This window comes from Hordeum vulgare, chromosome 3H (assembly GCF_904849725.1).
Source record: "Hordeum vulgare subsp. vulgare chromosome 3H, MorexV3_pseudomolecules_assembly, whole genome shotgun sequence".
Classification (NCBI taxonomy): Eukaryota; Viridiplantae; Streptophyta; class Magnoliopsida; order Poales; family Poaceae; genus Hordeum; species Hordeum vulgare.
Window position 1 is genome coordinate 617,187,991 of NC_058520.1, and position 14,324 is coordinate 617,202,314.

The 14,324-nt window shown below is 42.9% G+C and overlaps 1 protein-coding gene across 1 annotated transcript; it reads left to right on the plus strand.

Annotated features, from left to right (window-relative positions):
- The first annotated feature begins 11,830 nt into the window (after positions 1 to 11,830).
- On the plus strand, positions 11,831 to 12,452 carry LOC123441190 (metallothionein-like protein 2C). Its single transcript, XM_045117691.1, has 2 exons — positions 11,831 to 12,073; positions 12,163 to 12,452. Exons 1-2 carry the CDS (start codon positions 11,937 to 11,939, stop codon positions 12,260 to 12,262), a joined length of 237 nt encoding a protein of 78 aa, XP_044973626.1. The 5' UTR covers positions 11,831 to 11,936; the 3' UTR covers positions 12,263 to 12,452.
- The last annotated feature ends 1,872 nt before the right edge of the window (positions 12,453 to 14,324 follow it).

Consider the following 14,324-nt stretch of genomic DNA (forward strand, 5'->3'; position numbering starts at 1 on the left):
GGGTTAGGCATTAGAGACAACCATATTCCCTTTAAATAGGGCACCACGTAATTCCATTGAGATGCCACCGTATGGACTATGGTTTGGAGAAACCTAAGCTCTCGTTTCTTAAAACTTTGGGTTGCGACGCTTATGTGAAAAAGTTTCAGCCTAATAAGCTCGAACACAAAGCGGATAAATGCACCTTCATAGTGTTGGAAATATGCCCTAGAGCCAATAATAAATTACTTATTATTATATTTCTTAGTTCATGATAATCGTTTATTATCCATGCTATAATTGTATTGATTGGAAACACAATACTTGTGTGGATACATAGACAAAACACTGTCCCTAGTAAGCCTCTAGTTGATTAGCTCGTTGATCAAAGATGGTCAAGGTTTCCTGGCCATAGGCAAGTGTTGTCACTTGATAACGGGATCACATCATTAGGAGAATCATGTGATGGACAAGACCCAAACTAATAGACGTAGCATGTTGATCGTGTCATTTTGTTGCTACTGTTTTCTGCGTGTCAAGTATTTGTTCCTATGACCATGAGATCATATAACTCACGGACACCGGAGGAATGCTTTGTGTGTATCAAACGTCGCAACATAACTGGGAGACTATAAAGATGGTCTACAGGTATCTCCGAAGGTGTTCGTTGAGTTAGTATGGATCGAGACTGGGATTTGTCACTCCGTGTGACGGAGAGGTATCTCGGGGCCCACTCGGTAATACAACATCACACACAAGCCTTGCAAGCAATGTAACTTAGTGTAAGTTGCGGGATCTTGTATTACGGAATGAGTAAAGAGACTTGCCGGTAAACGAGATTGAAATAGGTATACGGATACTGACGATCGAATCTCGGGCAAGTAACATACCGAAGGACAAAGGGAATGACATACGGGATTATATGAATCCTTGGCACTGAGGTTCAAACGATAAGATCTTCATAGAATATGTAGGATCCAATATGGACATCCAGGTCCCGCTATTGGATATTGACCGAGGAGTCTCTCGGGTCATGTCTACATAGTTCTCGAACCCGCAGGGTCTGCACACTTAAGGTTCGACGTTGTTTTATGCGTATTTGAGTTATATGGTTGGTTACCGAATGTTGTTCGGAGTCCCGGATGAGATCACGGACGTCACGAGGGTTTCCGGAATGGTCCGGAAACGAAGATTGACATATAAGATGACCTCATTTGATTGCCTGAAGGTTTTCGGAGTTACCGGGAATGTACCGGGAATGACGAATGGGTTCCGGGAGTTCACCGGGGGGGCAACCCACCCCGGGGAAGCCCATAGGCATTGGGGGTGGCGCACCAGCCCTTAGTGGGCTGGTAGGACAGCCCAAAAGAGCCCTATGCGCCGTAGGAAGAAAAATCAAAGAGAAAAGAAAAAAAAGAGGAGGTGGGAAAAGGGGGAAGGACTCCTCCTTCCAAACCTAGTTGGACTCGGTTTGGAAGGGGAGGGTTCCCCGCTTAGGTTCGGCCGACCCCCTTGGGAGTCCTTGGACCCCAAGGCAAGGCTCCCCCCTCCTCCGCCTGTATATACGGAGATTTTAGGGCTGATTTGACACAACTTTGCCACGGCAGCCCGACCACATATCTCCACGGTTTTACCTCTAGATCGCGTTTCTGCGGAGCTCGGGCGGAGCCCTGCTGAGACGAGATCATCACCAACCTCCGGAGCGCCGTCACGCTGCCGGAGAACTCTTCTACCTCTCCGTCTCTCTTGCTGGATCAAGAAGGCCGAGATCATCGTCGAGCTGTACGTGTGCTGAACGCGGAGGTGCCGTCCGTTCGGCACTAGATCGTGGGACTGATCGCGGGACGGTTCGCGGGGCGGATCGAGGGACGTGAGGACGTTCCACTACATCAACCGCGTTCACTAACGCTTCTGCTGTACGGTCTACAAGGGTACGTAGATCAACCATCCCCTCTCGTAGATGGACATCACCATGATAGGTCTTCGTGCGCGTAGGAAAATTTTTGTTTCCCATGCGATGTTCCCCAACACATAGGACACCCAAAACAGTTGGGTATACCTCCTATCTCAGATCCAAAAGCAAAGTGTTTATTTCTAGAAATGGGTCCTTTCTCGAGAAAAAATTCTCTTGAAAGAATTGAGTGGGAGGATGGTGGAAACTTGATGAGGTTATTGAACCGTCACATCAACCAATGAGTAGCAGGGCGCGGGAAGATGTTCCTGTGGCGCCTACACTAGTCGAAGTGGAAATCTTTTGATGGTGATCATGAAGCTTCGAATCAAGTCACTACCAAACCTCGTAGATTGACAAGGAAACGTACTGCTCCAGAGTAGTACGGTAATCCTGTCTTGGAGGTCATGTTGCTGGTCAACAATGAACCTACGAGCTATGGAGAAGTGATGGTGGGCCCGTATTCCGACGAATGGCTGAAGGTCATGAAATCCGAGATAGGATCCATGTATGAAAACAATGTTCGGACTTTGGAAGAACTACTTGATGGTCGTAAGGCTGTTAAGTAGAAGTGGATCTTTAAAAGGAAGACAGACGATGATGGTGAATGTCAACATTTAGAAAGCTCGACTTGTTGCAAAGAGATTTCCGACAAGTTAAAAGAGTTGACTACGATGGGACTTTCTCACTCGTAGCAATGCTAAAGTCTGTTGGAATTATGTTAGTAGTTGCTTCTTTTTTCAATTATGAAATCTGGCACATGGATGTCAAAACATCATTTCCGTGAGGAGAGGTGGTATGTGATACAACCAGAAGGTTTTGTCGATCCTAAGGATGCTAACAAGTATGCAAGCTCCAGCGACTTCTATGGACTGGAGCAAGCATCTCGGAGTTGGAATATACGCTTTGATGAGATAATCAAAGTTTTTGGGATTATACAAGGTTTATGAGAAACTTGTATTTCCAAGAAAGTGAGTGGGAGCACTATAGAATTTCTGATGACTATATGTGGTTGACATATTGTTGATCGGAAATGATGTAGAATTTCTGAAAAGCATATATGGTTGTTTGAAAAGTGTTATTCAAACAAAACCCTGAATTAAGCCTACTTGAACGTTGAGCATCAAGATCTATGGAGATACATCATGACGCTTGATAAAACTTTTGATGAATGCATACCTTGACAAGTTTTGAAGGAGTTCAAAGTAGATCGGTCAAAAAAAGGAGTTTTTGGTTGTGTTGTAAAGGTGTGAAATTGGAGTAAGACTCAAATCTCGACCACGACAGAAGAAAGAGAAAGGACGAAGGTCGTCCCCTATGCCTGATCCATAGGCTCTATAGTATGTCATGTTGTGTACGACACCTGCTGTGTGCCTTGCCATGAGTCAGTCAAGGGGTACAAGAGTGATCTAGGAATGGATCATTGGACAGCGGTCAAAGTTATCCTTAGTAACTAGTGGACTAAGGAATTTTTCATGATTATGGATGTGATAAAAGAGTTCTTCGTAAAGGGTTACGTTGATGCAAGCTTTGGCACTAATTCGGATAACTCTGAGTAGTAAACCGGATTCATATAATGGAGCAGTCATTTGGAACTGTTCCAAGCGAATCTTGGTAGAAGAATCTACAGTATGATAGAGAGTTTTGTAATGTACACACGGGTCTGAATGTTTCACGCCCGTTGACTAAAAACCTCTCTCACAAGTAAGACATGATCAAACCTCCGAACTGTATGGGTGTAAGATTCATTACAATCACATAGTGATGTGAACTAGATTATTGACTCTAGTGCAGGTGAGAGATTGTTGGGAATATGTCCTATAGGCAATAATAAATTGGTTATTATTATATTTCCTTGTTCATGATAATCATTTATTATCCATGCTAGAATTTTATTGATTGGAAACTCAAATACACGTGTGGATACATAGACAACACACTGTCCCTAGTGAGCCTCTGAAGGACTAGCTCGTTCATAAAAGATGGTCAAGGTTTCCTCGCCATAGACATAAGATGTCATTTGATTACGAGATCACATCATTGGGAGAATGATGTGATGGACAAGACCCAAACTATGAACGTAGCATATGGTCGTGTCAGTTTATTGCTATTGTTTTCTGTATGTCATTGTATCTGTTCCTATGACCATGAGATCATGCAACTCCCGGACACCACCCACTCAGTTGCCTCTCACCTTTTTTCATTGTTTTAAAGAATAGAAAAGGTGAGTTGATGTATGATGACGAAGGTTGGGGGTCAAAAAACAAATAAATGTGTTCTATTTATTCACTTTCTTTTTATTTGTTTGTGCATGTCAGACATAATACTCAATCATCTATATATGAGATCTTGCAACTCCCGGACACCGGAGGAATACCTTGTGTGTATCAAGCGTCACAACGTAACTAGATGACTATAAAGGTGCTCTACAGGTATCTCCCAAGTTGTCTGTTGGGTTGACATGGATCAAGACTGGGATTTGTCACTCCGTGTGATGGAGAGGTATCTCGGGGCCCACTCGGTAATACAACATCACAACAAGCCTTGCAAGCAATGTGAATAAGCAGTTAGTTAAGGGATCTTGTATTACGGAATGAGTAAAGAGACTTGCCGGTAACGTGATTGAACTAGGTATAGAGATACCGACGATCGAATCTCTGGTAAGTAACATGCCGAAGGACAAAGGGAACATCATACGGGTTTAACCGAATCCTTGACATAGAGGTTTGACCGATAAAAATCTTCATAGAATTTGTAGGAGCCCACATGGGCATCCAGGTCCCGCTATTGGTTATTGACCGGAGAGTGTCTCAGGTCATTACTACATAGTTCTTGAACCCGCAGGGTCTGCACACTTAAGGTTCGGTGATGTTTCGGTATAGTTGAGTTATGTATGTTGGTGACCAAAGGTTGTTTGGAGTCCCAGATAAGATCACGGACGTCATGAAGAGCTCCCGAATGGTCCGGAGGTAAATATTGGTATATAGGAAAGTGGTTTTTGAACTCCGGAAAAGTTTATCACATTTCCAGTAGAGTACCAGGAGTGACAAATGGGTTTCGGGGGTCCACCGGGTGGGCCCACCCACCCCAAAGGGTCTCATAGGCTGTGGGACGATGTGGACCAGACCCTAGTGGGCTGGCCGAACCCCCCACTAAAGCCCAATGCGGCTAGGAGGTGGGAAGGAAAGAAACAAGTGGGGAAGGGAGGAATCCTACTAGGAGTAGGATTGGAGGTGGACTCTTCCACCTCCTCCACTTTGGTTGAACCCTTTGAGGGTTTTGAGGCTCCCTCTTACCCTCCTTCTCTCCTATATATACTAGAGGATTTGAGGGCAGCCCTACCCTAATAAGCCACGTGTTTCCCTCTCTCTCTCTCTAGGTCGTTTTCTCCTCTAGATTAGTTTAGTAGAGCTTGGCGAAGCCCTGCTGGATTAGTTCACCACCACCACGCCGTCATGCTAGAGAACCCATCTAGCTCTCCGCCCCTCTTGCTGGATCAAGAAGGCAGAGATCATCATCGATCTGTACGTGTGCTGGACGTGGAGGTGTTGTCCGTTCGGCACTAGATCGGGATGGATCGTCATGGGATAGCGGGACGGATCATGATGAGATTGTGGGACGGGCTACGATTTGGATCGCAAAGATGTTCCACTACATCAACCGTGTTATATACACTTTCGCTTACGATCTACAAGGGTATGTAGATACACTCCCCCCTATATATTCCCAAATATTCCGCAAAAAATCAGAAGAGCCTCGAAAATACTTTTCCGCCGCCGCAAGCTTCCGTTTCCGCGAGATCTCATCTGGAGACCCTTCCTGGCACCCTGTCAGAGGGGACTTTGGAGGTGGAGGGCTTCTTCATCATCATCATCGCCCCTCCAATGACTCGTGAGTAGTTCACTTCAGACCTACGGGTCCGTAGTTAGTAGCTAGATGGCTTCTTCTCTCTCTTAGATCTTCAATACAAAGTTCTCCATGATCTTCATGGATATCTATCCGATGTAATCTTTTTTGGCGGTGTGTTTGTCGAGATCCGATGAATTGTGGACTTGTGATCAGATTATCTATGAAATATATTTGAGTCTTTGCTGATTTCTTATATGCATGATTTGATATCCTTGTAAGTCTCTCGGAGTCTTGGGTTTTGTTTGGCCAACTAGATCCATGATTCTTGCAATGGGAGAAGTGCTTGGTTTTGGGTTCTTCCATGTGGTGACCTTTCCCAGTGCAGTAGGGGCAGCAAGGCACACATCAAGCAGTTGCCATCAAGGGTAAAAAGATGGGGTTTTTATCATTGGTTTGAGATTATCCCTCTACGTCATCTCATCTTGCTTAAGGCGTTACTCTGTTCTTATGGACTTAATACACTAGATGCATGTTGGATAGCGGTCGACGTGTGGAGTAATAGTAGTAGATGCAGAAAGTATCGGTCTACTTGTTTCGGACGTGATGCCTATAGAAATAATCATTGCATAGATATTGTCACGACTCTGCATAGTTCTATCAATTGCTCGACAGTAATTTGTTCACCCACCGTCTACTTGCTTTCATGAGAGAAGCCACTAGTAAACACTACGGCCCCCGGGTCTATTCACATCCATCGTTTACATCTCCGCTTTTACTTTGCTTTGTTACTTTGTTGCTTTCAGTTCTCACTTGGCAAACAATCTATAAGGGATTGACAACCCCTTCATAGCGTTGGGTGCAAGCTTTTGTGTTTGTGCAGGATCTTGAGATACTCTTCCGCCGGATTGATACCTTGGTTCTCAAACTAAGGAAAATACTTACCGTCGCTGTGCTACATCACCCTTTCCGCTTCGAGGGAACACCAACGCAAGGCTCCAAGGCCACGGGGGAAATCCTTTGCATACTTGCCTAGGAAGTCCCTTAAGGCGTAGCCGTAGCTGAAGGATTCCTGGTGCCGCCGACACAACTACTTCCTGGCGCCGTTGCAAGGGATACACCGCAGAACAATCAGAAGTATTTCCGGCCCGCTGTCGGGGATCTTTTTGAGGTAGCAGTGTTGCACACGTTGCTGACGGAACAAAGGGGAGCTCGTGGTGCATGTCCAATGTGGCAAAGCGCACCGGATGCAGCGTCGTCCGTGTTGTGGGGCACTGTTGTTGCAGCATCCGCCGTACAGCAAGGTCTTGTATTCGCCTCCGCTGAGCTGGTCCCCATTGTTTCGCAGCAGCTCCATCCGACATCCAGGCAAGCCTCTGTCGCGTCACCATGTTTGCAGATCCGTTCCAGCATCTGTCGTGCTGCGATACAGCACTTGGGTGCAAGCCATACGGGACGGGAAAGCCAGTGTTGCGATGAAGCAATCGTCGATGACCGTCGGCGCTACAGAGCAACACTCGCCGGTGTTGCATGCAGGATGGGGCGGGAAGCCGGTGCTGCAGTGAAGCACTCGTCGACGGTCGAAGGTGCTCCGTCACGACACTCGTTGGTGCTGCGATGAAACACTCGTCGGCGGCCGGCACTGCTACGACAGAGACTCGCCGGTGCTGCATGCCGGATATGTGGGATGGTGCTGCGTTGAAGCACTCGGTGGCGGCCGTTGGCGCTACGGGCGGTGCAGTCGCCGGTGCTACATGTTGGATGTGTCGCGACGCCTAAGGCAACTGGTGTTGTGATGCAGCTTTCATCGGAGACCGTTGCTGCTGCGATGCAGCCCTTGCCAACATTGTTGCGGCGGCGGAGCTCCTCGCTAAGTCCACTGCGAATGAGCGACGAAGGCATGACGGGGTGCTACTTTGTGATGTTGCACTTTACTCAGGAGTAGGAGATGACGCGTTGAGTCAATCTAACGGTTGTACGTGATGGATCGAACGGCAACCGGGCGAAGCCACTTAATATTTGTTTTTTCGCATATATTTCCATCGTGTAGGAAAAGAAAGAAGAACAACAAAAATTTAATGGCCCATACAGGTCTCGAACGGGACGACACTCTAACCAGCTGAGCTAAAATTATACTAGGCCTTTCCATTTAAAAATCTTCTTTAGACTTATATATTAGGTATAATCACCACAAACGCTAGCGAAAATTAGTTTGTGCTAAAGTTATCTGATGGTTTGCGTGATTTTACTTGCATCGTGTTGTTCGATCCTCCTATGAACAGTCTTCCGTTATGCACAAGGATTACCCTATTAGCTCTATGGACGATCTTTCGTTAGGCCTTGTTCGATTGCACTGGATTTTAGGTGGATTAAAGGGGATTGTGAAGAATTACATCCCTTTTAAATCAAATTCGTCTTCAATCCCCTTCAAACCTCTCCAATCCTCTTGGAAAAAGAAGTAAATGAACAAGCCTTTATTGGTCTTTGCTCAAGCTCTCATTTTCCTTTTCTCTATAGTTTCATTGGCTGTGGTTTTTTTTTTAAATACCGAGTTCCGTACCAGACCATACCTTGTTTTGTGGATTATCCCTATTCATCTTGAGATATAGCTCATGAATTTATTTGCAAATGGTGGATCTCAACAAGACTCGATGGTGTGTGTATCTTGCAGGATTTATTGATCAGTCTCTATCCAGGGCCGGCCCTGGGCCAGGGCAGCAGGGGCGACGGTCTGGACCCAACCAAACTAGGGGCCCCGACTCAGCACATACAACCAGCCATAAATTTCTGCAGGCTCATTATTGATGCGAATATAAATGACCTGGGAGACCCATATAAGAGGCATGCGTGGCTGTATTTGCTGCGGATTCCTGTGACCCATCGTACATACATATCTGACCAAACGGGTCGGGCCGGCACGGCACGCCCGTGCTAAACGTGTCTGGCTCGGCACGGCCCGCCTAGGCACGTTTAGTAATCGGGCCGTGTCGTGTCAGCCCGTGGGCTGCGCCTTCAGGCCCAAGCACGGCCCGGTTACTAAACGGGCCGGCCTGTTGGCCCGATTAACACATTGGGCTGTATAATTTTAGCCTCATGGGCTTACTTTTAGGCATATTAGGCCATATATTATGTATATATATATTAAAAATATCTAAAAATATGTATAAAAAAAAATAGGTCGTGTCGTGTCGGTCCGCGTGCCCAGCCTCCTGTCGCGTGTCTGGCATGGCCCGTTTAAGTCGTGTCGGACCGGGCCCGTGTCGTGCTTGGCCTGCGGGTTGTCGGGCCGGCCCGACTAGCACGGCCCGTTTGGCCAGGTATGCATACATGCACCTTAGCACTTATTTGCGCGGTGTCGTGAAGGTTTTTTTTATCGCATCTTCAATTTCTTCTATCCAATCTAGCAACTCATACATACACACGTGTGATCAAAGGCCCCTGGATGATTCATTTGACCTCTTTTTTTCCGGAGGACGGAGCATATCAGTGTGGAGTTAATATGGCATATCGCTGCAGTTGTTGCTCTCAGTCTCAATGTTTTAACCTCAGTCTCAACCTGGTGAACTGCAATTAATTTTTATTCTTGTAAAAACAACACTTACAGCCTTGCAAGAGATAGTTGGTCGTCGGTCATGTAGTGTGAATTTGGATATATAGTTTGGAGATTGTTGCTGCTAATTTACTCCAATATTCAGTGTTGCCTCAGAAACACTTGTTTAGTTCCGAAAAAAGAGAGTAAATGAGCAGATCAATTAAATATCATTAATCTTATACTATTATTAATGATTTTTGCATCAAAAAGTGCATGAAAATTCATTGTGATATATTTGATCTAAAACATGGATGGATTTTGTTTGTCAAATATTATTTACATTTAGGGGGGCAAATTTACTAGGAAAATTTATTGTTGTTTATGATGGCTTTACAATAGAAAAAAAACTAACACCACTAGGCCCATTTATGGATTTTGCCCTAGGGCCGGCCCTGTCTCTATCTTATGCGTCTTATCACCTCAGTCTAACAACATGCATGGCGAATCCAAATTATTATTGCTTTTCCTTGACCGCAAAATGCAGCAATAAATCGTCATAATTTGACAGCCTATGTTTGCAGGTATTCGAGCCTGTTGGAATCTTCTTTCTATCACTGTTTCTCACTTTCTGTGATGTGATGTGTGCACAAATATTCCCACAGCAACTACACAATAGTAAAGCCATATACGCAGGCCGCCGAATAATGACAATGATATATTACTTCTTCATAATTATGGCTTGAGGATACTAATGTCTCTCCAACCATCCAACCACCCAAATGATAAGATGAGGATTGAGGGGGTTAAAACACCCAAATGTGTTCTATTTATTTATTTCGTATTTGTTTGCGCATGTCCTAAAAATCATAGGTTTCTGTAAGAATACTTAATACTCAATAATCAATATCAACAATAGGCATTGAGCTTTTCAAAGCATGAAAAACTCCGATCAGGTCAGCTGAAAATTAACGATACTGGAGGCTTCAAGATTTCTTATGATATCTTTGCTTCAAACTTCAAAGGAATCATATAGAAAATTTGAAGGATTCTATTTGTTAGAATATTCTCCTACGGGGCTGATAGGACTGGGAACCATAAGGACATTTTCTATGGCCTACTTGACATGTACTCCCTCCGTCCCAAAATAAGGGACTCGAGTTTGTACTAACTTACTAAAATTAGTATAAACTCGTTTGTACTAAATTTATACTAAAATTAGTATAAACTCGTGTGTACTAATTTTATACTAAAGTTAATACAAACTCGAGTCACTTATTTTTGAATAGAGGGAGTATTATTTTCCTATCCCCTTGACATGTATTCGTAAGGAAATTTTATGTCCGTCCAAATCTCGTGGAAATAAATTTGTTGGTTCAGTGACAACTATGTGCTTGCACCTAATACTTTAGAAAATTCTTCTGTTTTGTTTCTCGTGCAGTAAATGAACATACATATTGTACCCATTACTATATCTTCAATTCCCAGGATTCAACACAACATGACATGAAATTTTTATGTTGATTTTTTCAGTTCCCCGTGTTTTTAATATACTGCCAACTGGTGTGGAATGTAATCTTCAAAAATAGTGGGAGTGTGATAGTTATTGAATGCATGGCGGGTGGATGCTATGTTTTTTTGTAAAATTCAGCTTATAAAACTACAACTGAAAAGGTGCCAGACCTGTGGCAACAAAGAGCTGCCAAGATTTCTTAAATAAATAAAAAATTCGGTAACCTCCCCTTAAGAATACATAACTTTTTTTTCACTCTCTTGACATTCAAAAACAATGATTGAGGTTTAACTGCCGAATATATTCACTAAGGGCATGCGCAAAAGAGAGCTGTCTCTATTTATTTATTTTTGGCTAAGATATCAGAATTTAATTTGATTTTGATTTAATTTGAAATTCATAATTTACCAAGAAATGAAACTAGAAAGTCAAGCATCCCTAAACTTGGCCGTTATGGCTGCATTCTCTCCGTTTCAAGATACTCCCTCTGTCCAAAAATAATTGTCAGAAAAACAGATAAAATTAGATGTATCTAGAACTAAAATACGTGTAGATGCATCCATTTCTTCGACAAGTATTTTCGAACGAAGGGAGTACAAGGTGACTTTTTATACACAAAAAATTCCTATGCCAGATCAAATTTAGAATGAAACGTCTATATGTTTGGAAAATTTTGATATTTTTGTAAACTTGTTCAAACATAGAAATATTTGACTTTTGAAGAAAAAAATCAGTACGGCGTATATTTTGAAAAGGGAAGTTAGTTGGTACATCAACAATACGATATACCCACAAAATGCTGATGTAGTTCCTTTCGTAGTTCCTTTGATGTAAGAAAGATGCTACTAGAGAGAAAGGGAATCAAATTATGGGAGGAGGCGGCCCTATCCTTATTCCTCTTCCCCACGCGGTTGCTCCTGTCCATCCTTTTTCCAGAGTGCAGCATCTCTCATCTCCTTCTTTATCTTCTCCTCCTCCTCCTTCCTTGATGCTCACTCGCCTATAAATAACCCACGCTGCCTGCCATTGTTACTCAAGCCAGCAAGCAGGAAGCACACAGGAAGCTCCTAGCCAATACCAATCAAAGCCTCTAACCCCAATCCCAAGCAACCTCGAAGATGTCTTGCTGCGGAGGAAACTGTGGCTGCGGCAGCGCCTGCAAGTGCGGCAACGGCTGCGGCGGCTGCAACATGTACCCAGAGGTTGAGGCCACTGGCGCCACCCTCCTCGTCGCCGCCGCCGCCACCCACAAGGCGTACGTACCATCTCTTTCCTCATACATCATGCGCTCTCTCGCTATAATATGACTATGTGTTGATCTTGCTATGGATGGGGTACGTGCAGGAGCTCCGGCGGGATGGAGATGGCGGCGGAGAACGGCGGCTGCGGCTGCACCCAGTGCAAGTGCGGCACCAGCTGCGGCTGCTCCTGCTGCAGCTGCTAGATCGATCGTCGATCATGCATGCACCGTGCGTGCATGATATCTATGATCGACCTATCCATATACTACCATGTAACGCTACATGATCAAGGGTCTTTGTATGTATGTAAACACCAGCTGCCTGCATGAGCAGAGCGGGTGCCATGCCATGCATGTATAAACCCCTAAATAAAATCTCCTGTGGTTTAACCTATACATGTGTTTGTGTTATAGACTTATAGACCAGCTTGTGGCCCATGTTTACTACTCCCTCCGTTTTGGGCACTATCTAAAATGTCTACAACGCCTTATAAAACTGAAAAGAGGGAGTATCAACTTGCAGGTGCCTGGGGTTGTTAATAGACCAGCTGAATGGTCTCTTGAAGCAATCGTATGCACAGCTTGGAATCGGTATATCTTTATATATATATATGTATCTATTTTACAGGTGTGTATCATCGGCCACACCTGGCCAAAAAAAGATGGATGGAGAAGTGTAAATTTACAGCGGTACTGCTCTGTAAAACGAGAATCCAATCAAGGCCGTAAGGGCGATTGTTACATGTGAATATTATTGGCCGAAGTTGAGTATGAGATGAATATAATACTCCCTACGTTCTAAAAATAAATGTCGCAGATTTTATATTAAATTAGTATAAATTTTATACTAGATCATCGAGACTTATTTTAGGACGGATGGAATACAAACTTAACACTTATTATCGCGTCTTAGTTCACTGTACTATCTGCCATGGTTGACGTTGGGCGTGTTCCCCTTAGTAGTAGTACAACAGTGCCCTAGCTACGCCATCTATATCATGAACAATTAAAACTTCACGAAATAGGTGGCCTGGTGACTTATGCCTTGGTGCCTATAGTGTACGCTTGTTTGTGATGACGAAGAAACAAACATTATTGTTTTAGAGGTTACACATGGAGTGAATCTACAACACCATTAAAACAAAATTTAAGACATTGGATTTCCAGAAGATTTCCTTGATATAAATTTTGAGTTGTGCTCTACAACACCCCACCCAGAGATCCTATATATTTGGCATGCTAGCTTTGTGCTCTACAACAGCCCACCCGAAAGGTCCTACTCCCTCCGTTTCATAATATAAGTCTTTTTAAAGATTTCACTAGAGGACTACATACGGATATATATAGACATACTTTAAAGTGTAGATTCACTCATTTTGTTTCGTATGTAGACCCCTGGTGAAATCTTTAAAAAGACTTATATTTAAAAACAAAGGGAGTATTTGGCATGCTAGCTACTGGCCATCGAGCCAGTGTTCATCGCGCCCTTTTGGTCAGGCTCATGCGCGGAGCGAGACGTCCCATGTTTTCCATTTCGGTCTTCTGTTTTTTCCTGATTTTGTTTTATTTCTTACTTAAAATAATTCAGGATTTCAAAAAAGATCCAAAAAAATTTTAAAAAGAATTTTGGAAATTTGCTAAAGAAATCATAAAATGTGTGTGCATTCAAAAACAAAACAGTCGTTATTTCTAAAGACATGTTCGCATATTCAAAAAAAATGTTCATGAATTTGAATAAATTGTTCATGAATTCAAAAAAAAATTAGCAACTTTAAACAAATACAAGAATTGATTTTCAATTACAAAAAAGGTTCATCGGCTCAAAAAATGTTAACTGATTCGTAAAATGCATAGTAATTTCAAAAACTATTTGTCAACGTAATAATCTTCATGAATATAGAAAATTGATCACAAATTTAAAAATGTTAGTCCATTTAAAAATTATTCGCCGATTCAAATGTTCATGAGCTATAAAAAATGTCCATAATTTAATAAAACAAATGTGTAAGAATTCAAAAAATGTTCACGACTAAATAAAATGTTTACGAATTTTCTAACATATTCGTGAATTTTAAAACTATTCACAAATTTTTAAAACAATTTTCGTGAAATTGGAAAACTCTCACGATTTAAATAATGGTAAGATTTCCAAAAAAATCATGAATTTGAAAATAAGTTCAAGAAAAAGGAAAAATAAAAATAAAAACTAACATGAAAATAATAATAGTAACGAAAAACGAAAAAGAAAATAACTAACAAAAATGAA

What these genes read in the sequence shown, in the direction of transcription:
- LOC123441190 (XM_045117691.1), top strand. Translation starts at nt 11,937, where the DNA reads ATGTCTTGCTGCGGAGGAAACTGTGGCTGCGGCAGCGCCTGCAAGTGC. An exon ending in GCCGCCGCCACCCACAAGGC is followed by an intron (nt 12,074 to 12,162) that starts GTACGTACCATC and finishes GGGTACGTGCAG; the next exon opens with GAGCTCCGGCGGGATGGAGA.